At 33.4% G+C, this 19,706-nt stretch overlaps 1 protein-coding gene across 4 annotated transcripts in view; it reads right to left on the bottom strand.

Annotated features, from left to right (window-relative positions):
* Positions 1–19,706, bottom strand: part of LOC116338491 (cyclic nucleotide-gated cation channel alpha-3) — an 80,113-nt gene that overhangs the window by 52,218 nt on the left and 8,189 nt on the right. For 3 of the 4 annotated variants that reach the window (XM_031763792.1, XM_031763796.1, XM_031763794.1), the window contains exons 2-4: positions 18,926–19,101; positions 18,063–18,730; positions 7,462–7,683 (exon numbers count right to left, since the gene is read on the bottom strand). In XM_031763792.1, coding sequence (XP_031619652.1) covers positions 7,462–7,672 — 211 coding nt within the window. In that variant the 5' untranslated portion in view covers positions 7,673–7,683; positions 18,063–18,730; positions 18,926–19,101. The remainder of the gene's footprint in view (positions 1–7,461; positions 7,684–18,062; positions 18,731–18,925; positions 19,102–19,706) is intronic. The other variant, XM_031763793.1, reaches the window with a different exon arrangement.

Raw genomic sequence — 19,706 nt, 5'->3', positions numbered from 1 at the left:
GAAGTGGTAATTCATTAGGTTTTATGAAAGGACGTGGCCAATTTCTCTTAATAGTTGCAGATTAATTTTATTCCCCTATCTTCTGATAAGAGAAAACTCTTTTCCCTTTCGTTGTGACGGAACCATTTTTACGTCAACAAATCACATTTCAGTGTGTTGAAATTTATGCGAAATGGTTGCAAACAAAATGCCAACGGAAAAACTATTGTTAATCAGCAATTGCGTTAACAAAAGGAACACACGCACACCAAACTTTCGGTTCGCCGACAAAAGGTTATGCGTTTGTATGTGTTGACGCCTTTGTTCATCGTGTTAGCATTTTCATTACAAAAATGAGCAGTTTTATAGAAGAGCTTAAGGTTAAGTAGGCTATTAATTAATCTATCACGTATTTTACGATATGATACATACGAAACACTTATGTTGTATTAACACAATTTATGACACACATACACATATACATACAATGCACAGTATCATAAATTGTATACACACGTATTAGCATGATACATACAGCATACCGTGCACCACATGTGTATTGAAATTAAACAAAGTTAGTGTGGCCACGTATTGATATAGTGGATTTCTCGTCTGTATGCATTAAAAATGTGACTCAGGGCTGCCCTTTTTCAAAAGAGATCACATCAACAACACTAATCTCACTTGTTCCATTTCAATCTCATTCTTCCGTTTTGTGGGTTTGCATCATTCAAAAATGCAAATTGGAATTTTGCCTGCGTTGACTGATTTGATAAGTTTTTCGAAGGCCGACTTTTTAAAATTCCATTTGACTGCGTTGTCGAAATAGAATGAGCGTTGCTGTCCAACAACAATTGAGTAAAAATGAAGCAGCGTTTGACATTTTCGACAAACTCAAAACGGAATAAAAAAAAAAGTGCTTTTGTCCAATTCAAACTAAAAACTATGAGTTGACATGAAATGGTTAATACGTGGCCAACAGAACCACAGTTGTGCATGTGATTGATGGAAAAAGGTGAATCGAATTTTTTTCGCTTTTTCCATTACTTCCTGGTGTGTTCACACCAAGTTTTAGTAAGCATTCCTCAGTGTGCAAGCTATACAATGTATTTTGAAAGCGCAAGCAAAAGAAAAAGTTCATATTTGGTCTTCAGTCAAAATATCCGTTTGACACGTGATTCGATGAAAACGAATTCAACATCCCGAAGAAAAAAAAAAAAAAAAAAAAAACAAATAAAAATGCTGACCGAACACCATTTTTAGTATCTCTGATAATAGAAAAATCACTCCGTTGGTGGTTAACCTTTTACATTTTTTTTGACTAATAAAATATCGTGAAAACAAGGTAAAAAAGGTATTGATTTAACCCAGTGTACAAAAGGAACAATTTTTTCTTTTTCACCAATTTCCATTGACGTCTACCACGTTTATTTTCTAAATTACAATTGTACTGAACGTTTCACAAATAAGCGCCAAGTAGATTGGCATTTTACACGGATATGTATGAAAATTTCGTCGCAATGACAATGACATAACGAATCTGTACGCTAGCTACCCAAAAAGGCGTGAGTGAAAGAGATTTCATTTAAATTGTCGTACAATATTCCAACCATTTGTGATGAGTATGATTTGAAAGTGTGGCATCGAATAATTGAAAAAAAGAGACAGAAAAAACAGCGTACCTGCTAAAAATGTTCCAATTTCGACCACTCTTTTTTCTCTTTGCATGCATTTTGAATGAAAATGTGCGAGGTGGATATTTTGGCATTTTTGTTTAGCACACACAAAAATGCCTATCAGGCTTTTCGCAAGCTGAATCGATTGTTTCGACAGCATTTATAGAGAAAATGCGATATCTCACCAAGTGAACTGAGTAATAAATTTGAATTTGAATTGCGAATGAATACTTGTGGTTTGTTGTTGTTTTTTTTCTCTCGTCATAAACTTCAAATTCGGTAGCTCAGCCCCATTTAATTATGGCATTTTACGCAATATGGAGAACTGCTGTATTGGGGTGAACGCTGCTGAAATTGATGAGCCGAAGGACCTCATCGAAACAACATTATGCATATTTATTATTCCATTTTCAGTTGTGTGCGTTTGTATGGATGGGAGGCGATTGCATGTCCCTGACAATATTTCTGATAAATAAACTTTTCAACTATTGTTACTTTATATTTACATAACATTTTACAAATTGCTCGGGCGAGGAAATGTTGTTTTTTCCCCTTATTCACTCTTTTCCTCTTTTTTTTGTTCAGGAAGAGTTTGCGACCCAATTTTAATTATTTATTTTGGATTCAAAATATTTCACACAAGAAATTTCATATAAAAAGGTATTTTTTTATATCTTGTAAGCAAAATAAGTATGAAATATGTCATGCTTGCCATCTACACTTTTAAATTGAATGAGAAGCATAACCTGAGCTTTAATTTATCGGGTGGCGTGTTGTGTTAAATCACAAAAAGCAATTTAGTGGAAAAAGGATATATAAATGTCTGTTTTCACAAAAGTACAAAATACGTCTCTATGTTCTTGAAGAGTTCCTTAATTTCCTATCAAAACAAGCTTTTTTGAAAGAATAATTTTCTTCCTAAACAAGAAGGTGTGATTAATTTAGACGAGTTTCGATCATTGCCACTTCAAGTTATTCAAATGCTTTGAAATTAACACTTTCCAAACGTTTGAATTTGTGTGAATATTGTGAATGAGGAATTCCCCTTGAACACTTGTATTTGGATAACTAGAAATAGAGAGAGAATGAAAGAAAGCTCGCCGGTTGAGCTTCGACTGTGTTCACAACACGGTTAAATCAAATGGGTTCACGGTAGCGATGGAAAAGAGTATTTGTGTGTGCTGCTTCTATTTATAGTTGTTTTTATATTTGAGTAAATCTTTGAGATGGTTTTCGAACCATCAAAAATATATACAGATCATACCTTCTGACCAGAGATCTGTGAGGTCGTATTAACTCCCCTTCTCCTGTAGAACAAACTAAGAAATTACCTCTTTACAAATTTCGGAAAAATATGTCGATTTTGTTAGGTGTTTCAGGCGAAAAAGTGAAGACTTCTTTTGGTCATTAATTTTTCGGAGACGAATTCACCTTCCATATATTTCGAAAATTTTGAAATACTCCCCCTCCGCTTGGATCGCCAATTTTAAAAGCTATAGTATAGATTTAACCGTCTTAGAAAGGAAAAGTGACTGGAAAATCTGTAAATTATGCAAATTTGAAGACGGTTAACATTTATCACCTAAATCAACAAAAGTGTCATGTATAGAATCTAGCGTCTATTTGCCTTGGTCTATCCGCTTGTGCTCTGTGCATCATCAGCGGCGGCGGCAGTGGCGGCAAGGGAAGCAGCATCAACATCATGAGCGACTATGACATTTTCAAGCCTATTTATGGTGGCACATAAAAAACACATATACACACACAAAATCACAGACACCGTCATTTCTCATACAATACGTTTTTCCACATACTCTATCGCATACTGTATCGCCCTTTCTTGCTCCATCTTCTTTGCATTTCGAAGAAAAACGGAATATATCTTGAAGGCGTAATTGTAAGACAACGGCAAGAACTCAATTTTGTTGCGTTTCGGGTAAAATAAAATAAAGCCAGCCAACAGGCGAATATTGTTTAAGCATCTGGAAAAACAACCCCGTCGCTCGATTCTCATTCAGCGGATTTATCAAAATGGTCGTGTTAATTTTGGTGTGCTTGTGAATGCGCATAGCATATGAACAAACGAGCAAACACATTTAGATCGGCAAAAGTGATCTACATAATAATTTTTATTAGAATGACGAAAAATGATGGTTCAGTATGCCAGTTGGGTGACAGTACAAAATGGGTCCCCACAGAAAGAAACTCCAGTGATAAGAATTAAAAAGTTATATCCTAAAAAAGGCAACAAAACGCCGTAAATAAACAAAACACGAATAAAAAAAAAACGAGAGAAACGATGCTAACTGGAAATGAAAAGAGATACAGAGTCAAAGATATGGAGAGAAAGAGTGGGTGAATGTAAACAAATGCTCGTATAAGCGAATAAAGCGAAGAAATCAGGAAATGTGTGAAGCAACATATTTTCAGCAATGCCAAAAACCAAGTGGCAAAAATGCTGCGATTTAGAGAAAATCCTTCGAATGGCTTAATGTAATGTACACACGCTTTGCGTTTCGGCATGTCATTACGCATTTAACAACAAAGGCACCAACTTTTATACGCTCATTTTGTGGAGCGCACGAATTTTGGCGAATTCATAAAAAAGTAAGACTGAGGCGCGAATACGAAAACACAAAGTGTACATATGTATATATATATATATATATATAGCCACCAAGTCAAGCCAATAAAATGAAGCGATGGCATTTAGTCATTCAATCATTCTGAATATAGCTGTATCAAACTTCACCGTCAACAGAAGAATATTATTTTAAATTGACTGCAGTTGAACTTTCACTGTTTGCATTGCTCTTTAAATCGTAACATAATTCGAACGAAGTGAGCTACATGAATGGTAAAAAGCGCCAATATTCTCCTTGAATAACATGTGGGCAAATATTCAGCTGTACGTCACAGTAAATTTGACTATTACATCGCGATATTGATGATGAGATGGCCATTTTTTTTCTGGGTTTTGTTCATCATCTGCCAAATCGTGAAAAACTTTTCGCTGGTAACAAACAGAAAAAGAAGAAGATTGAAATGGCAATGCAGTGAATTATTCACAGGCGATATGAAATATTTGCCAAAGGAATAATCGCCTGCTGAACAAGCGGTATTATCCGTACGATTTGCGTATCTGAAGACAAGGAAAAAAAGTAACGAAACCAGAACGAAGCGACAATAAAACCAAGGCGCACAGATTTCGATATTTCCAAGGGAGAGAAAAGAGGACGTTTTACATTTTTTGACTTTTTATCATCATCTGTACCTCAATATTGTACGGTTCATCCATAGCGTAAAGTTTTGTGCGTGCGTTGAGTACCGATTTGGTTGGCTGTTGAAAGCTCTAACATAAGGTATATGATCGCGTTTGTGTTGATTAAGAAAAAAGAGCGAAGGAAGAAGAAGAAGAAAAAAAGAAATAAATTGAAGCGATGAAAAAGTCGGCAGGTTAGTAGTAAATGTGAATTGCTGTTGAAAGTGTTTGCCTGTTTAACGAAGCTTGCGGCACGCACATCATCTACCAACAAGAGTATTGTTTCATTTTATGGATCTAAAAACACTGCAATGGCAAAAAAGTACAACACAGAGAGTGGTACACATTTCAAAGCAATGTAAATTGAATGTGAATATGCGTAAGAGAAATTATCATTTCTATTCCTTTTCTTCGTTCACACTTTCACGCTTCTCTTCTCTTTTTCATTCGATTTGCCTGATTTTGACCTCGCACACGATTCCACACACACATTTTCAGGTGAATGCTAACTGCTTACACATTTTGAACGCGCGTACTAGATATCTGAACTGAATTAATTATTCATTTAAATAGAATTAATAAAACTAAGACATCTTTGAAATTTTATGATAGATCGCGACGATATGCGCTGTACGTGGTACATTGTACGTGGTAAGTGGGGGAAAACTTTATATATATTTACCTATATCTTTATTCTCTCCCTCCCCCCATTATTTTTATCTTTTTTCTGTTTTCCCTCACAATTGCATTTGTTTATGCTTTAGTTCAATGCTAAATTTTACACACTGCTAACACACAAGAACATTTTAAAATGGCGTCCACATCAAATTAACATCACCATGTTCGTATAATTATTTCTTGCATATCATTTCTATTCTGGCCCATCAAAACCATTGAACATCACGAAGTAATTGTTTAATTCAAAATTTAGCTTCAAATTTGGAATAATAATTCCGTTTGGTGCCATTACCATGTTTTTATCATTTTGAATGTGGTTAAATGCTTTTGTTTCATTTGATTTGTTTGTGATGCATGCTCACACATTTTCACAAATATACGCACACAAAATAATCGAAAATATACACTAAATAAATATGGTACGTTTGTTTATAATATGTAATCATTTTGAATTTCATGTGTTCATTTCTAACTAAACTAAAATGAGTTTGCGAAATAGTTTCTATTTTGAAGCGATTAATCCGGTGTTTTGTTCAAAATGTTGAAATTTTAACCAAAAATTGTTTCATGCAAATAGAAAACATCCTTAATATCTACACAAATATGGAATTGCAGTACTATAGTGAGACAATGTATACATTGGCGTATGACTTGAAAATAGAATTGCAAGAGAGTTGATGCCAATAATCGTATCTATTATTTGTTTGCCTTTTGTAATTATATTTCTACTGTTGCTTGTGATAACAATGTAGATTGAAGTATAAAACAGAGGAGTAAGTACATGAAGCTCTTTATGACTCCCTTTGCCACCTTTTTGGTGAAATGTTGTTGTTGCTCTTCCAACCCATCCACGTGCTATTATGTTGAAGTCGGTCTAATTCTTTAACCTTTTTTTTTCTTGTTCGTTGTGCATTCGTTTTTTGTGTCATTCCAATTGTGCCCCTTTCTTTTTGCTTCTAACACGGTCGCTTTCGTTGTTTCTCATTTTCCATTTCTTTGTCGGTTTTTCTCTCACTATTACGTGAATAGACGTTTGGTACCGAAGAAACAGAAAACATATGCGGACGAATTCTTTATTCCCTCAAAATTAATTAAAATGAGAAATGGGTAGTATGCTGTTGTGTAGCACGAAAACAAAAAGAAAATACATTACACATTGCATACATAAATCTCCTTTCTTTTCGATCTCATTTTTTTTTCTCTTTTCGTGTGCGTTCTCTTTTTCATATCTCTCTATTTCATTTTATTTCCACTTTCACGCACTTATTCGTTTCAGATTTGAGGAGTAGAGTTTTACTTCGTCCCATCCAAACCAATAGGTTTTTCACACTGCTTTGAACAATTTAATGAAATTTCTCCCCTTTCCCAGAAGAACTTCAACTTTTTCTCGCATCTTTTCGCCACATTTATTCCACTTGTGTGAAATGTTGAAAAAGAGAAGACCGAACGAAAAACACGCAGAACAATTTAAACAAACGAATCTACCGTGTGGTATCGCATATAAAAATTGTTGCGCTTGATCTAGTGCATGAAAAGAAGGACTTTAGAATTAAGAGTGTGATTTTTCTATGTCATTTTTCGCTGTGAGTTATTCATTCATTCTATGAAAGTTTTTGTTTGGCTTTGCTATGGGCAACATTTTCAATATTATCTTCTTCTTCCATATATTATTACCATCAACGGCCAACTTCAGACCAGCTGATTTCAAGTGATTACTACTCTTAGTTTTTTTTTGTGGTATTCATTGTTGATTTTAGTGTTGGTTTTTTCTCGTTCTTAATGCGCGAACAAATTTTCCCGTTTTTTTTTTGTTACTATTAGAAAAATACAACAATTTTGCTGAATAAAAAAAATTGAAATACGAACCTGCATAAGATGGCCCGTTCGGTTGGTTTAAACTTCCATAAGACAGTGCATGACATGAATCTCCGCTACCTGATACCACCGCTATCTCATCTAATTCATGGCCCGGTGACAAACTTGTGGCAGACACTAGACGTGTTGATGATGTTCCGGCTGTTGTTTGAGATTCTTTCCGTCCTCGCAGGGACAGAACCAGCCGTTTGGCGGTTGACATCACAGTGTTAACTATAGAAAAAATCGAAAATCAAAAAAAGAAGAAAGAGACGGGAAAATTGTGAATGAAGAAACAAAACTTAATGTTTATATTACATTATGTGAACGATAAGTGTTTCGTAGAAATAAATAGAAAAGATTTACTACTTTCTAGAAATGATTTCGATTTGATAAAAATGATAAAAGTGTCTCATTCATGAATATTCAAATAGAATATTTTATTAGAACCCACATAACGTCATGAGAAAATTCAGTTTTCATCATCATTTTCTTGACACGCTTATGTTGGCATAAGTTGATTTCATTCTACTATATAATCTAATTTTGCCTGGTTTATTTTTCATCACAACAATTTTACATATATTTTCGCGTGAAAAAAAAATCCCTTAAAAATGTGGTTTTCGCAAGATAACCAATTATTTGTTGTTTTAATGAAAATATAATTATAATTCAGAATTACCGCCTCAGAATAATATTTTCGCAAACACTCAGTCGATGAATTGAAAAAAAAACCATAAATTTTTCGGCGTTGTACTCATCATTTTTCCTTGAGTGAGTTTTTTTACAAAGCTACAGCTTATTGAAATTCACCAAATGAATTAATTTTGAATGAATTTATTTTTGAACACTGTTATTAGTATCAAATCATGTTGACACATGTGATAAGTTTAGTGATTTTGTATTATAAGCTCAAAAACAGATCCGTATGGATACCAGATCCAGGTTAATTCGATGCAATGAATGAAAATTCCGATTAAAGGTTATTCTTTTATTGTGTACGTTGCCGTCAAGGTTGCTGTTTTTCATTCTGTTTTATAATATTATATAATATTTGAAATTACTCTGCCTGCAATTGGTGCCACAGTTCGTGATTATTTTCCAGTTTTTGTAATAAAGTACTGATAGTACTCTATTGTTTTAACTTTTCGAAGCGATCAACCGTCTCATTCACATACTTTTATGAACTTAATAATGCAAGAGTCCTTTTGTATTTGGCGTTTGTTTGAGGTAAAACAAACTATGAAAATGTGGCTATAGCTATAAGACAAACAAAATAGTAACGTTTTCAGTACATTCTAACATTGAAAAATGTAACGTTTTGACCCATTTTGGTGGTCATTTTCATGTCAACTGGAACGGATATTATGTGCATTCCACGAATTCCAATGGAATTGATCAACTTCATTCACTTCTGATAACATTTCTTTTGTCAACAGAATGTGAACACAACCCAATACATTAAGTTTTAAGTTTTAAATTGCAAATTGAACGATTCATTTTTTTATTCACGCTCAAATAAAAAGAAATAAACAATTCATTTCGTGTAGTAGCGTGTGTAGTAGTTGATTTCTATATAGTTGCCGTTCCAATGTAACAAGACACGTTGTTTGCATAAGTAGTGGTTGCATTCTCTATAGTCGCCGTTCGAGTGTAGCCATGTAATTGTTGTTGTTCTTTCGTGTGAAGAGAAAAGGCTGTATTAAATGATGTATTTTGGCGCTCGTTGATAAATATGTATCGCAATATTTATTGAAATTGAGAAAATATTTTTTTAATAAAAAAAATTTTTTTTTTTAGATATCTAAACTTTTGTATAGATTTAAGAAAAAAAATCATTTCTACCAATAATCTATACATTATTTCCGTGTGTGCGCAAAACGGCTTCAAATCGATACCTCATTTTTTCGAATCTGTCGGTTAATTGCCAGCAGGATTTCGTGTTTTACTAGAGAATTCAATTCCTTGTTGACGCACAACAACAGCACATATCAACAATCTTAGGAAGAAACAAAACAAAGAACAGATCGATTTGATATCGTCAGAAGTGAATAATTTCACTGTCGTTCCGATTTCAGGTGAAAAGCATTCGTTCGGATGAAAGATTTGCATACCGATTGTCATCTTTGTCAATCCGAAAACGAACCGACTGAATAAACGCTCCGAACACTATTACAATGATCGCAAAGATGAACTATGACGGTTGTTGTTCAATATACATAAAATTCATCAATTGGACAAACAACAGAAGCAATTCTATTTTCAAATCGTCACCAACAGTGTGTCCATAATATATAGAAATAGCACTACACATGGAAGACACACTACACATGGAAGATATTTCCGCACGGCACCGAGCTTACGGGACGCTGATCCAGATGATATAATAACACGCACAGTTGTTTTTCATCTTTGCAGCAAAGAATATTATATCCATTGGTATTTATTTGTATATGATCATTATCAATGATTCATCGATCGATTGACAATAGTATCTGTTTATTGTTTACATTTTTTTTGATTACTCAGGACCATACAATGTTGCTACCTAGCTATCTATATCAGCTATCACTATAGGAATATATAAATAGCTGCTATTTATTGCATCTCTTCGATCATATCTAGCTGGCAACATTGTATGCTCAGTACTTTGTCGACTTCTTGGCAGTGGATTTGAATTCGTGTTGCCAGCTTCATTGAAAAGGCCGAAAAACAATCATCAGCGCAATCATGATATTCTGAACGTCGCTAAAATCCACATTCAAAGAATTAATAATTAATAATTTATTACCCTGTTAGATAAAGCTTGACCAATAGTGTGTGGCCCTGCAAAAGTACGGAGGGCAGGAGCCCGTAGGTGATTAAAGTTTTTAATTAAAAAAAATATATTTCATATACAATTCAATTGATACTAAGAATTATCGTTCCTCTTTTCCATGTATTCACACCTGAATGTTACGCTATGGCAACCGTAAAAATGACCCAAACTGGACTTGAGCGTTCGCACAAACTCCATTACACAAAAGCATATTACCAACTTCAAAATATAAATTGTTTGGAAAAATTCAACGAATTTCAATTTTGAATCAAATTACATTTTCGATTAAATAAAATTAATAATTTGTACTAATTCATTGACGTTTTTTGTGTGTGCAAAAATTCAATATATTATAAATATTTAAAATGTGTCTGATTCGAATATTGTTGGTTGGTAAGCTAAATCTAATTTCAATTTGATTTGATAAACATTGCGAGAAAAAAAAAATGCAGCCACACTCGTGTAAATTGAATAGAGAATACCATACACATGTGCACATACGTGAAGCATGTGTTCGTGTGTGAGATAGATGGAAAGAGAGAGAGAGAAAAAAAACAATTACGAAAAGCTTTAATCAAATTTAGTCTGACAGTGGCAAGATAAATTGTGACGCACGATGCGTAAAATATTTGGTCAATAACCCATGAGATACAAACGATGGTGGGCCATTGATGTTCAAAATTCGTCACGGTACATGCATTTGATATGTAAACGGTTCTCAATCAGTTATCGAATATTGTGACATGAATGCGTTTGGAGCAACAGAAAATTTGATAAAGCATCCACATTCACATACAATCAATCATATCATCTTATCCATTAGAATGTGAATTGCTCTGTTCATATTCGAATCGGTTGAACGACACATGTGTTGTTGTTGTTGCCTTTTGTAGGATTATACATATCTATATGTAAATTCATGTTTATGTTTGTAAATGCATATCGATGTGTCTTGTCTCGGTTTTAGCATGATCCAATTGATTTTGGAATATGCATCGAAGGCAATTTAATTTGAAAATTGTAAGCATATTTATTATGGCGTTGTATTTATTGTTACACGGCACGAATCGAATTGACATTGACGGCAATTGTTTAAACAATCGTTTAGATTTAATGGCAGACAAACAGCCTAAAACTTTTTATTCGCCGCCTGTTCAATATATTCGTTCAAAATATATGTATATTATCGATTCAATTCAATTTGGCATCGCATTTGGCTTATAACTAGAATAGAAAGATAAATGATGTGCACATTAAATTGAATTTTATGCAAAAATTGCTGATTTCAAGACATTTACGATAGTGTGGCAAAGCGAATACTATACTTTGATTTAATGCTGGGGATTTTTGATTCGCTTACGCACTTCAATGCACATTGGAGCAAGCGGAAGAAGAAGAATAAGAAGGAGAAAGCGTTGAAGTTAACGCAAATTATTGCAGCGAAGAGGAATTCCGAAAGCATTACGTAATACGGGTATTGCAATGCAAATACATTGAGCAATTTATGCGATATTCCAAATATTCTGCAAGACTTGCTTTACTATAGTCATTCTTAAGGGAGAACATGAACAAGAACAAGTACCATAAACTAAAGGTATAGATGGATTATAATAAATTTAATACATTCACCGCTTTGTGCATATAGCGAATGCATAAATGCTTCATTTCACTCTCACTCTCTCACTCTCTCTATTTCCATCTCCATCTCGAGTTCACATTAAACGTACGATAGAGATTCATATTCGGTGGCTTAAATTGGGTAATATTACTTTCGAAAGCGAAGCAATGAGGTAAGCCATTCATGCGAGGTGCATGTATATGTTTGAATTTCAAAACTAACATTCGATTGCGCCCGATGGAAAAGAGCAAGAGTAACCGAGAGTAAGAATGAGAAAGGGTGATCGAGCAAAATATTGACAGCAAGGGTATTGCAGTTTGTAGTGCACAATATATCGTTCTCATGAGAACTGCACTGTTTATTTCATAGCCACATCTCAACCATGCACTTACTCAACAAGAATTTAATGAAACAAATTAATTAGCTTTTAATGACTAAAATAATTTGGATCCCGTTTTTCTTTTTTTTAATTGGTTGCACGGGTTACTATTTGCGCACATCCTAAACACATTATGGCAACAGAGCGACTATGATTTTCCCTTGAAAATTATTACAAAAATATCACTCAATTTTCAGAAGAACATAAATCGAAATTCAATTGATTTGCTGGTGCGATGGTACTACAGACAACATACAATGCTCGGATATATAATAATATATAAATTTGATGAAATAACAAGAAAACTATGTTAAGCCAGAAATGGCCAAAGTATTTTCTTTGCGTGTGCTTGCTCATCGGAATGAATGAAAAATGATGTTTTCTCTTTGGTCCTCCTTTTTTTCGGTATATGAATTGAAACGATGACGTAGAAATGTTGTTGGAAAAAAAGCACACACACACGCACACCATTCACTCCAGTGTGTACAACAACTTTATATCTTTTCCTCAAATGACAAGCAAAAAATTGATAGTTGGCCAAATGTACATGTGTAAGAATGAGTTTCTTTTGTCAAATGAAATCGATGAAATTCCATAAAAATTGAAACGAAAACTTCAATTTTGTTTAAATGACTAGGCATTCCTTGTTCGATATTCCCATTGTACACACTCTGAGTATGCACATTCCAATTCTAATTAATCGAACCTTTCGTAAAATGTATTTCGAAGATTCGTTGATCGCATATTCTCTATGTATTTATGAGATGTTTTCGTTTACATTTCGAATTGGGCCAAAAATTTTATTTGGTTTTTCGTTTATTCAATGCCAAATAAAGTGTTTCGAAACAAGTTGATTGATCTTAATGTGCTTAAACAAAAGTTCTGTGCAAATGTGCAAATGTGGGATGAATCGTTATGAGCTCAACCACTACCACACTACCATTGTCATCATCATTATCACGGCATCATGTGTGGGCAGAAACCATTGATTTTTTTTTTGTACCGTACATTAAAAGCAGGTCAGCGATGCTTTGAAAATTCTATTTTATAGGCGCCAATTTCGATTGGTATTTTCTTTTTCACAAAAAGTAAAATAAAAAGCAATCCATTGACCGTTTCTTTGTCCTTTGTGTACCCAAAGATCAAAGTAAAGAAAAAGTTAAATTCTTCGCATGGCTCATTTCAAATTAAGGGACCATTTTTTTCACCATCCACGTCTAGGCTGCATACTGTCTTTTTCTTTGCGCAATTAACATTCATATGTTATTACATGGTACCATCTGTGCATAACCATTTGATAAGTGGATTCCAAAATTGAATGGCTTAAATTATATTGCTTTACAGTTGCAGCTACATTTCAAGAACAATTCAATAATGTCATAAACGAGAAAAGCGCAAAGAAAAAAACGCCCAGACGTATAGCATAACAGAGGATTGAGGATTTGTTAATGCATTTTTTAATGGTTTAAATAAATATTAATTGGCTTGGCACATTCGATGTTATTCGATTTGATTCTTCGATCGAAACCAAACTAAATCGATTAAGTGCTGTGCATATTGCTTACTCATACAATGGCACAAATTGTGCAGCATGCATAACACTCTTAGAACTAGTACAATTTATGTTTAATTTCTATATGAATCGGCATGAAGTCAAACAAGCCACATTTCCAGTCGTCGGAATTTATTTCCAGACATTATATTCAGATATTTTCAGCCAGCTTGTGGAACAACCGTTATAAAAATCACTCCTATTATTTTCACTTGCTATTTCTACGCCTGACATCAGCTTCCTGAACTGATTCAGCTTGATGAAAATATCTCAATATAATGTCTGTTTATTTCTATATCTATAAGCGAATCTATGTTGAATAAAAAACAAGTGTCATAAACTACAATAAGTTTTAAATCACGAACATTTGATATTTGATAAATTGATGGACGCTATTTTTGAGAAATATTTAGTTATTGGCTAATCGGTAAGTGTTTTTGTGTGTACCAAATTTCAACAAATATCCGTTTAAATCTCGAAAAGCGAGAGATATATAAAGAGAAGCGCGCGCACGAGAGAGAGAGACAGACACAGAGAGAGAGAATTGAGTTTGCACATCAAACTAAACAAAAGAGTCAAATTTAAAATGAAACAGGAATTGAGTGACGATATGACAAGGAACTAGCTTATCTAACATTTCACACCAAATATTTGCTTTTGAATTAAAACCAAAAAAAGGTGATCAAATGGCAAAAAGATGCATATCCAATGAATATTAATTTAAAATCAAATCTGAAAGTAAGCCGTGAATTCAATTTGTCTGGCTAATAATTCAAAATTTGCTAACGATAACCATTTTTTATGGCATATAAACCGCCTAAATTGATCTATAGGAATTTAACCTTTTGTTTTCAGTTTCGAGTGTAATCAGTGAACAAAGCAGAGAGCAGCGTTATCGAAAGATAAATTGTATTTCAATTTTGATGACAAAAAAAGCAACAAAAAAAATGTTCTCATTATGCATGAATCCCTGAAACACCAACACAAACAGCCATGTGTGCGCGCAATCCAAGCTACTGGGATCATACCATTAACTTTTGCATATATGAATCTGATTATTTTACTATAATAATTCACGAGTGTCAAGTGATGAGAAAAATCACAATTTAAGCCGGGTCAACGCCATTATAGCGAATGCCAAACATTCCAGCAAAGCCAAATAAACGACAAGCTACCTCTGGCATAAAAAAAGCAATTATGATTTATGGTTTGAAAGCATTTATCAATAATTTGGTAATTTGGTAATAACCATTCTTACTTTCTTCGTTTTTTGCACCACATTACAAAAAAAAATGTAAATCGTCAATTTTAAGGCTCAGATTATTATGATTTTAACGAAGAGAAAAAAATCGTGAAAAAAACGTCAAGTACCTGATATTCACAACGAATTGTTTATGTTAATGTGGTGTGTATGTGTGATGATGTGCACGATTGGTCGATATCAACTTTCAACAAAATAGGTCGTTGATAAAGCTTAATTAAAATGTATTGTATTTGCTATTATGTTCACAGCAGGATCTTGATAGCAGACAATTTACAATTTTTCTTTAATATTGTGTGTTGTCTAATGAAGTTCAATTTTTTGGGGTATAACAAGTAAAATTAGACGATAAAACAACAATGAAATTTGAGCTCATCCATTCTTCTTCTATTTTTGCTTCTCGGCCAAAATCGAGGCGGGAAAAAAGAAGTTAAAGCACACGCAAAGTTTTTAATAAGTTCTCATGATCATGAAAACTGTTTGTGCTGAAGCATGGAAGTGACTGCAAAATTTTACTCGAAAAACTGAAGAGAAGTGAAGCAAAAATAACTGAACTGAATTAATCAACAATAAAGGAACAAAAAAATTGGAAAATATAATGAAAAAGAATCCTTTTTTTTATTTTATTTTATGTTATCTTTCGTTCAACTGTTTTGATTTCAGATTTTTTTCCTTTCGTTCATTCGTCAAATTTTAGAGCATAGTCCAGATTTCGGGCTACAATCAACATATCGACAAACATACACAGAGTAACGAATTTATTAAGAATTTTCTTCGCTCGACGATTTCTTTTTTCTTTTTCTGCTACGTGTATTTGATAGAGAATGACGGAGATAAATGGAAAGAAAATGAACATTGGTGTAAGCATACTTGGTATGTATGATTGGTGAGAGTAAGCTTTGGCTGTATGAATATGTAATCAGTAGGTACAACGAAATATGTATAGGTCTCACTGTTTGTGTGTGTGTGTGTTTGAAAGCTGACTGAAAAGCAAAGCTCGAATTCAGTTGGGTAATTTTCATCTGATTTTTATATTGTGCATAATGGCAATGACGATACCATGTATTATGAATATGAATTCAAAACATAAAATATGTTTGTGCGTATATCTTTTTTTATATTTTTTTATGTTGAAACACATATACACCGTATGGGGTATATTTGCGTTTGATGTTACAGATGGTAGCTTCGTTGATGTTATTATTCTGCCGCCCCGTATAGAGAGATTGAATGTGCGTATTGTCATATTATATTGATGGGGAAATATATTCTTGGCTTATGCATTCCCTGCTAAATACTTCATCTTTATCTATATTCACCATGGTGTGTGCTTATGTATATACGTGCCCAAGTGGCACAACTGAAACACTGAAACAACAACAAATGTGCGCTTTGAGCATCCTTTTTTTTATGGTATATTTAGATTTTTATTTTTGTTTGTTGATGCGGCCAAATGTGTGGAAAAATATACGATAATAACAACACTTGTGTTCATTGGGGCAGTATGGTGTCAAATTGGATTTTTTTTCTCGTATTCACCATTGATGCCATTTCCATAGAATGAGCAACGCAAGCAAGTACAAAATTACAAGCGATAAAATTATGACCATACACGCACAACGAAACGCCCGAAAGAAAATCCACCAAAAATTAGGCTACAAACAAAAGCACCAAAAATATACATTAACAAGCATTAAAAAGCATTGCGATGTACATATAATATTACAAATATATACTATACAGACACATGGATACATGGACACAAATTACAGGCCACACACTTTTGAATTCATTTTTGCTTATTTTCTAATTCGCTTGTTTCCCATCTTCTTTATTGCAAATTACAACGTATAATAGATATATTTCTATAATATCGAAAGCCATTTGGCTGAATACGAATGAAAATGTGGATATCGTACACGGAACGTGGAAGCATGGAACATTTTTATGATGTTGAGTTTAAGCTCGAGAGAAACTTGAAGCGAAAAAAACAACGGAGAATAACCAACGGCGGAAATGAAATTCACTTCCGATATTTTGTGCAATTTAATCGATGCATTGAAAGCTTCTTTCACACACTTATTTCTCTCTCCTTTTTTTTTGATCAAATACAAGATTGGATAATGAATAACGAGAATCTATAAAAAAATCATTTAAAAAGTCAATAAAAAATAAGTGTTTCATTTTATTTAACACGTACCGAAATTATGCTCAAAGTGTCACACAGCTAGCGCCACGACGGAATTCAATGTAATCTATACTAAGTTGCCGCCAACTAGTGAAAAGACTTTTGCTCAGTTACAAACAACTGACTAGAACTCCATAGTTGTCCGTAGTGGCGCTAGCTGTGCTATAGTTTTGCATTTTATACAGTCTCTTATGGAACATAATTGCAGTGTGATTTAACATTTCAACAGTGAAAACAATGAGCTCATCATGTCGGTCTTGTATTTGAGTTGAGTTCAATGGATGATGATAACTACTTTTTATACTCAAAGAACTATGCATCTTCAAAGTAGATGGCGAATTAATAAATGAAAAGCTGAAATAATTTCGATGCGGCTCTTATAATATCAAAATTGACCGACTTTTGCTGGTCGGTAAAAAGGCGATTTTTATCGCTACATTGATATGATGCAGATGAAAGGTTTTTTTACTACCCATTTCTTTTTCAAAAGTAAATAATACATGATATACACTTCATTTAATGTGAAATCTCTTATAAATGTTTTTCGATGAATGAGCAAAAAAATCCGACATCGTCGACGCTAACATCGATGTCGTCGTCATGGTCGTCGTCGTCATCATGGTCGTCGTCTATGTATAAGCAATATTCTTTATTTGGATAGCATCCATCCTTTCATTGGAGTATCGTTAAACTCTTCATTCTGTACTTTTATGTTTATCCCCGATTCTTTTAAACAATCCGTTTTCAAGTGCATTTGAAGTGTCTTGAGTATTTAATATAAATCAAATACTACTCACCTTTTAATGTTAAGCATCTGCTGGAGGATATTCCATTTCATCGCATTATGGTTGCTATCTGACATTTTTCCCTTGAGTTTCTTTCACACTTGACTGAATTGCTGCTTCTCTATTGAGTTTGTTGTTTTAAGTAATTAAATCGATTCATTTGTCTATTGTAAATATATTTCGTTTCCTTTCTCTTTCCGTTCTTCTTTTTTTTTCTATTCTTCGTTCGCTTCGTTTTACTCTTTTTCGGTAGATTATTTTTTTGTCTTCTTCGTGGCGTTATTTATTAGCGTTCCTTTTTTTATACCGTATAACCGAATGAAATACCGGATTCAATTTGATTTTATTCTTGTATTTTGTTGCTGTTATTGTAGGTTGACGTCATTTAATTCGCTTAACTCCTTAACTTTTTAAATTTATACTTGGAAAATGGAAATGAAAATAAGATGTGACAAAAGTAAGTTCGCTTGAAAGAGTTTGTATTTTATTATAATGCTCTGTGCTGTTGAGGACGTACTCTTTTTGTTTATTTCATTTCATTCTTATGTTGTTGTTGTTGTGTTTTTTTCGGCTCAGTTCAATGAGTTTTAGGTTAATTTTCAATGCGTTGATATTCTTCTGTCATTTTTCATCATACTTTTATTTTATGCTTTTGTTTACTGTTGTCGTATTATATTTATCTGCACATTGTTGTTGTTGTTGTAGTAATTTGTGTGGGCATTCACATTCGAAATGGCATTGCAAAATAAGCGGAATAACAAATGAGGAAGTTAAAAACAATATAGAATTAATTGAAGAATAAAATGTAATAATATTATAGTATTGTGTATTTTCTATATGTAACATCAATTGTGGTCATTTATTTCATTTTTCACCTTTTTTCATCACATTCCGTAAGCTGATAAAGAAATGCTTTCGAGCTCAGCTACTCTCGGATATATTAAATTTGCCCTTGGGTTCTATATTATCAATGATGGCACCGACTATTAGATTGTTCGTATTTTGTTTCGTAGTCCTACTTAAAGTGTCACCAAGAGAAGAAAAAAAAAATCTAGAGAAACATGAACACGAAAACAATCATTAGTCATCTATGCAAATTGAGTCTATTGGTCACAAAAGGGTTACATTGCTACTATATAGTAAACATTTATCTTGGTTGCATTTGTTTGTAAGTGTTTTTGTTTTGTCGAAAGTCGTTTTATTTGTGTCCGTAAGGAAGTGTGCGTGTGTCCCGTCTTTATGATGTGTATATATTTGAATTGTGTGGCTGGGCATGAACATACGGCGACACATTTTTGTAATTTGTCGTGTTCACTACGCGACACATTCTCATAAAGCATCCGTTCGTATTTTCAATTTCAAATGCTTTCTTTTCTTGTGTCGAATGTGGAAATTTTCATATAATGAAAGAAACAAGTTCAGTTAAGCGTGATTATTTCTTGCATGTAAATATGAAAGAAAAACGTGACATTTTTATCAATAAGCTCAACTGTGCAAAGTTAATCTTTCCGCATAAACGAATATGCAAAAACCGCATGTATCGTCGAGGGTATAACGCACCAACATCAAATACCCATACATACACACATTGAAATATAAATATAATATGTATAGTATACACACAGTCATTTGATTCTCTTTCTTCTCGTCAACCTA

Source organism: Contarinia nasturtii, unplaced genomic scaffold (genome assembly GCF_009176525.2).
Source record: "Contarinia nasturtii isolate CC-2019 unplaced genomic scaffold, AAFC_CNas_1.1 Cnas_scaffold_414, whole genome shotgun sequence".
Classification (NCBI taxonomy): domain Eukaryota; kingdom Metazoa; phylum Arthropoda; class Insecta; order Diptera; family Cecidomyiidae; genus Contarinia; species Contarinia nasturtii.
Note: the sequence above shows the minus strand (reverse complement) of the source record. Positions and strands in the feature narration are given on the sequence as shown.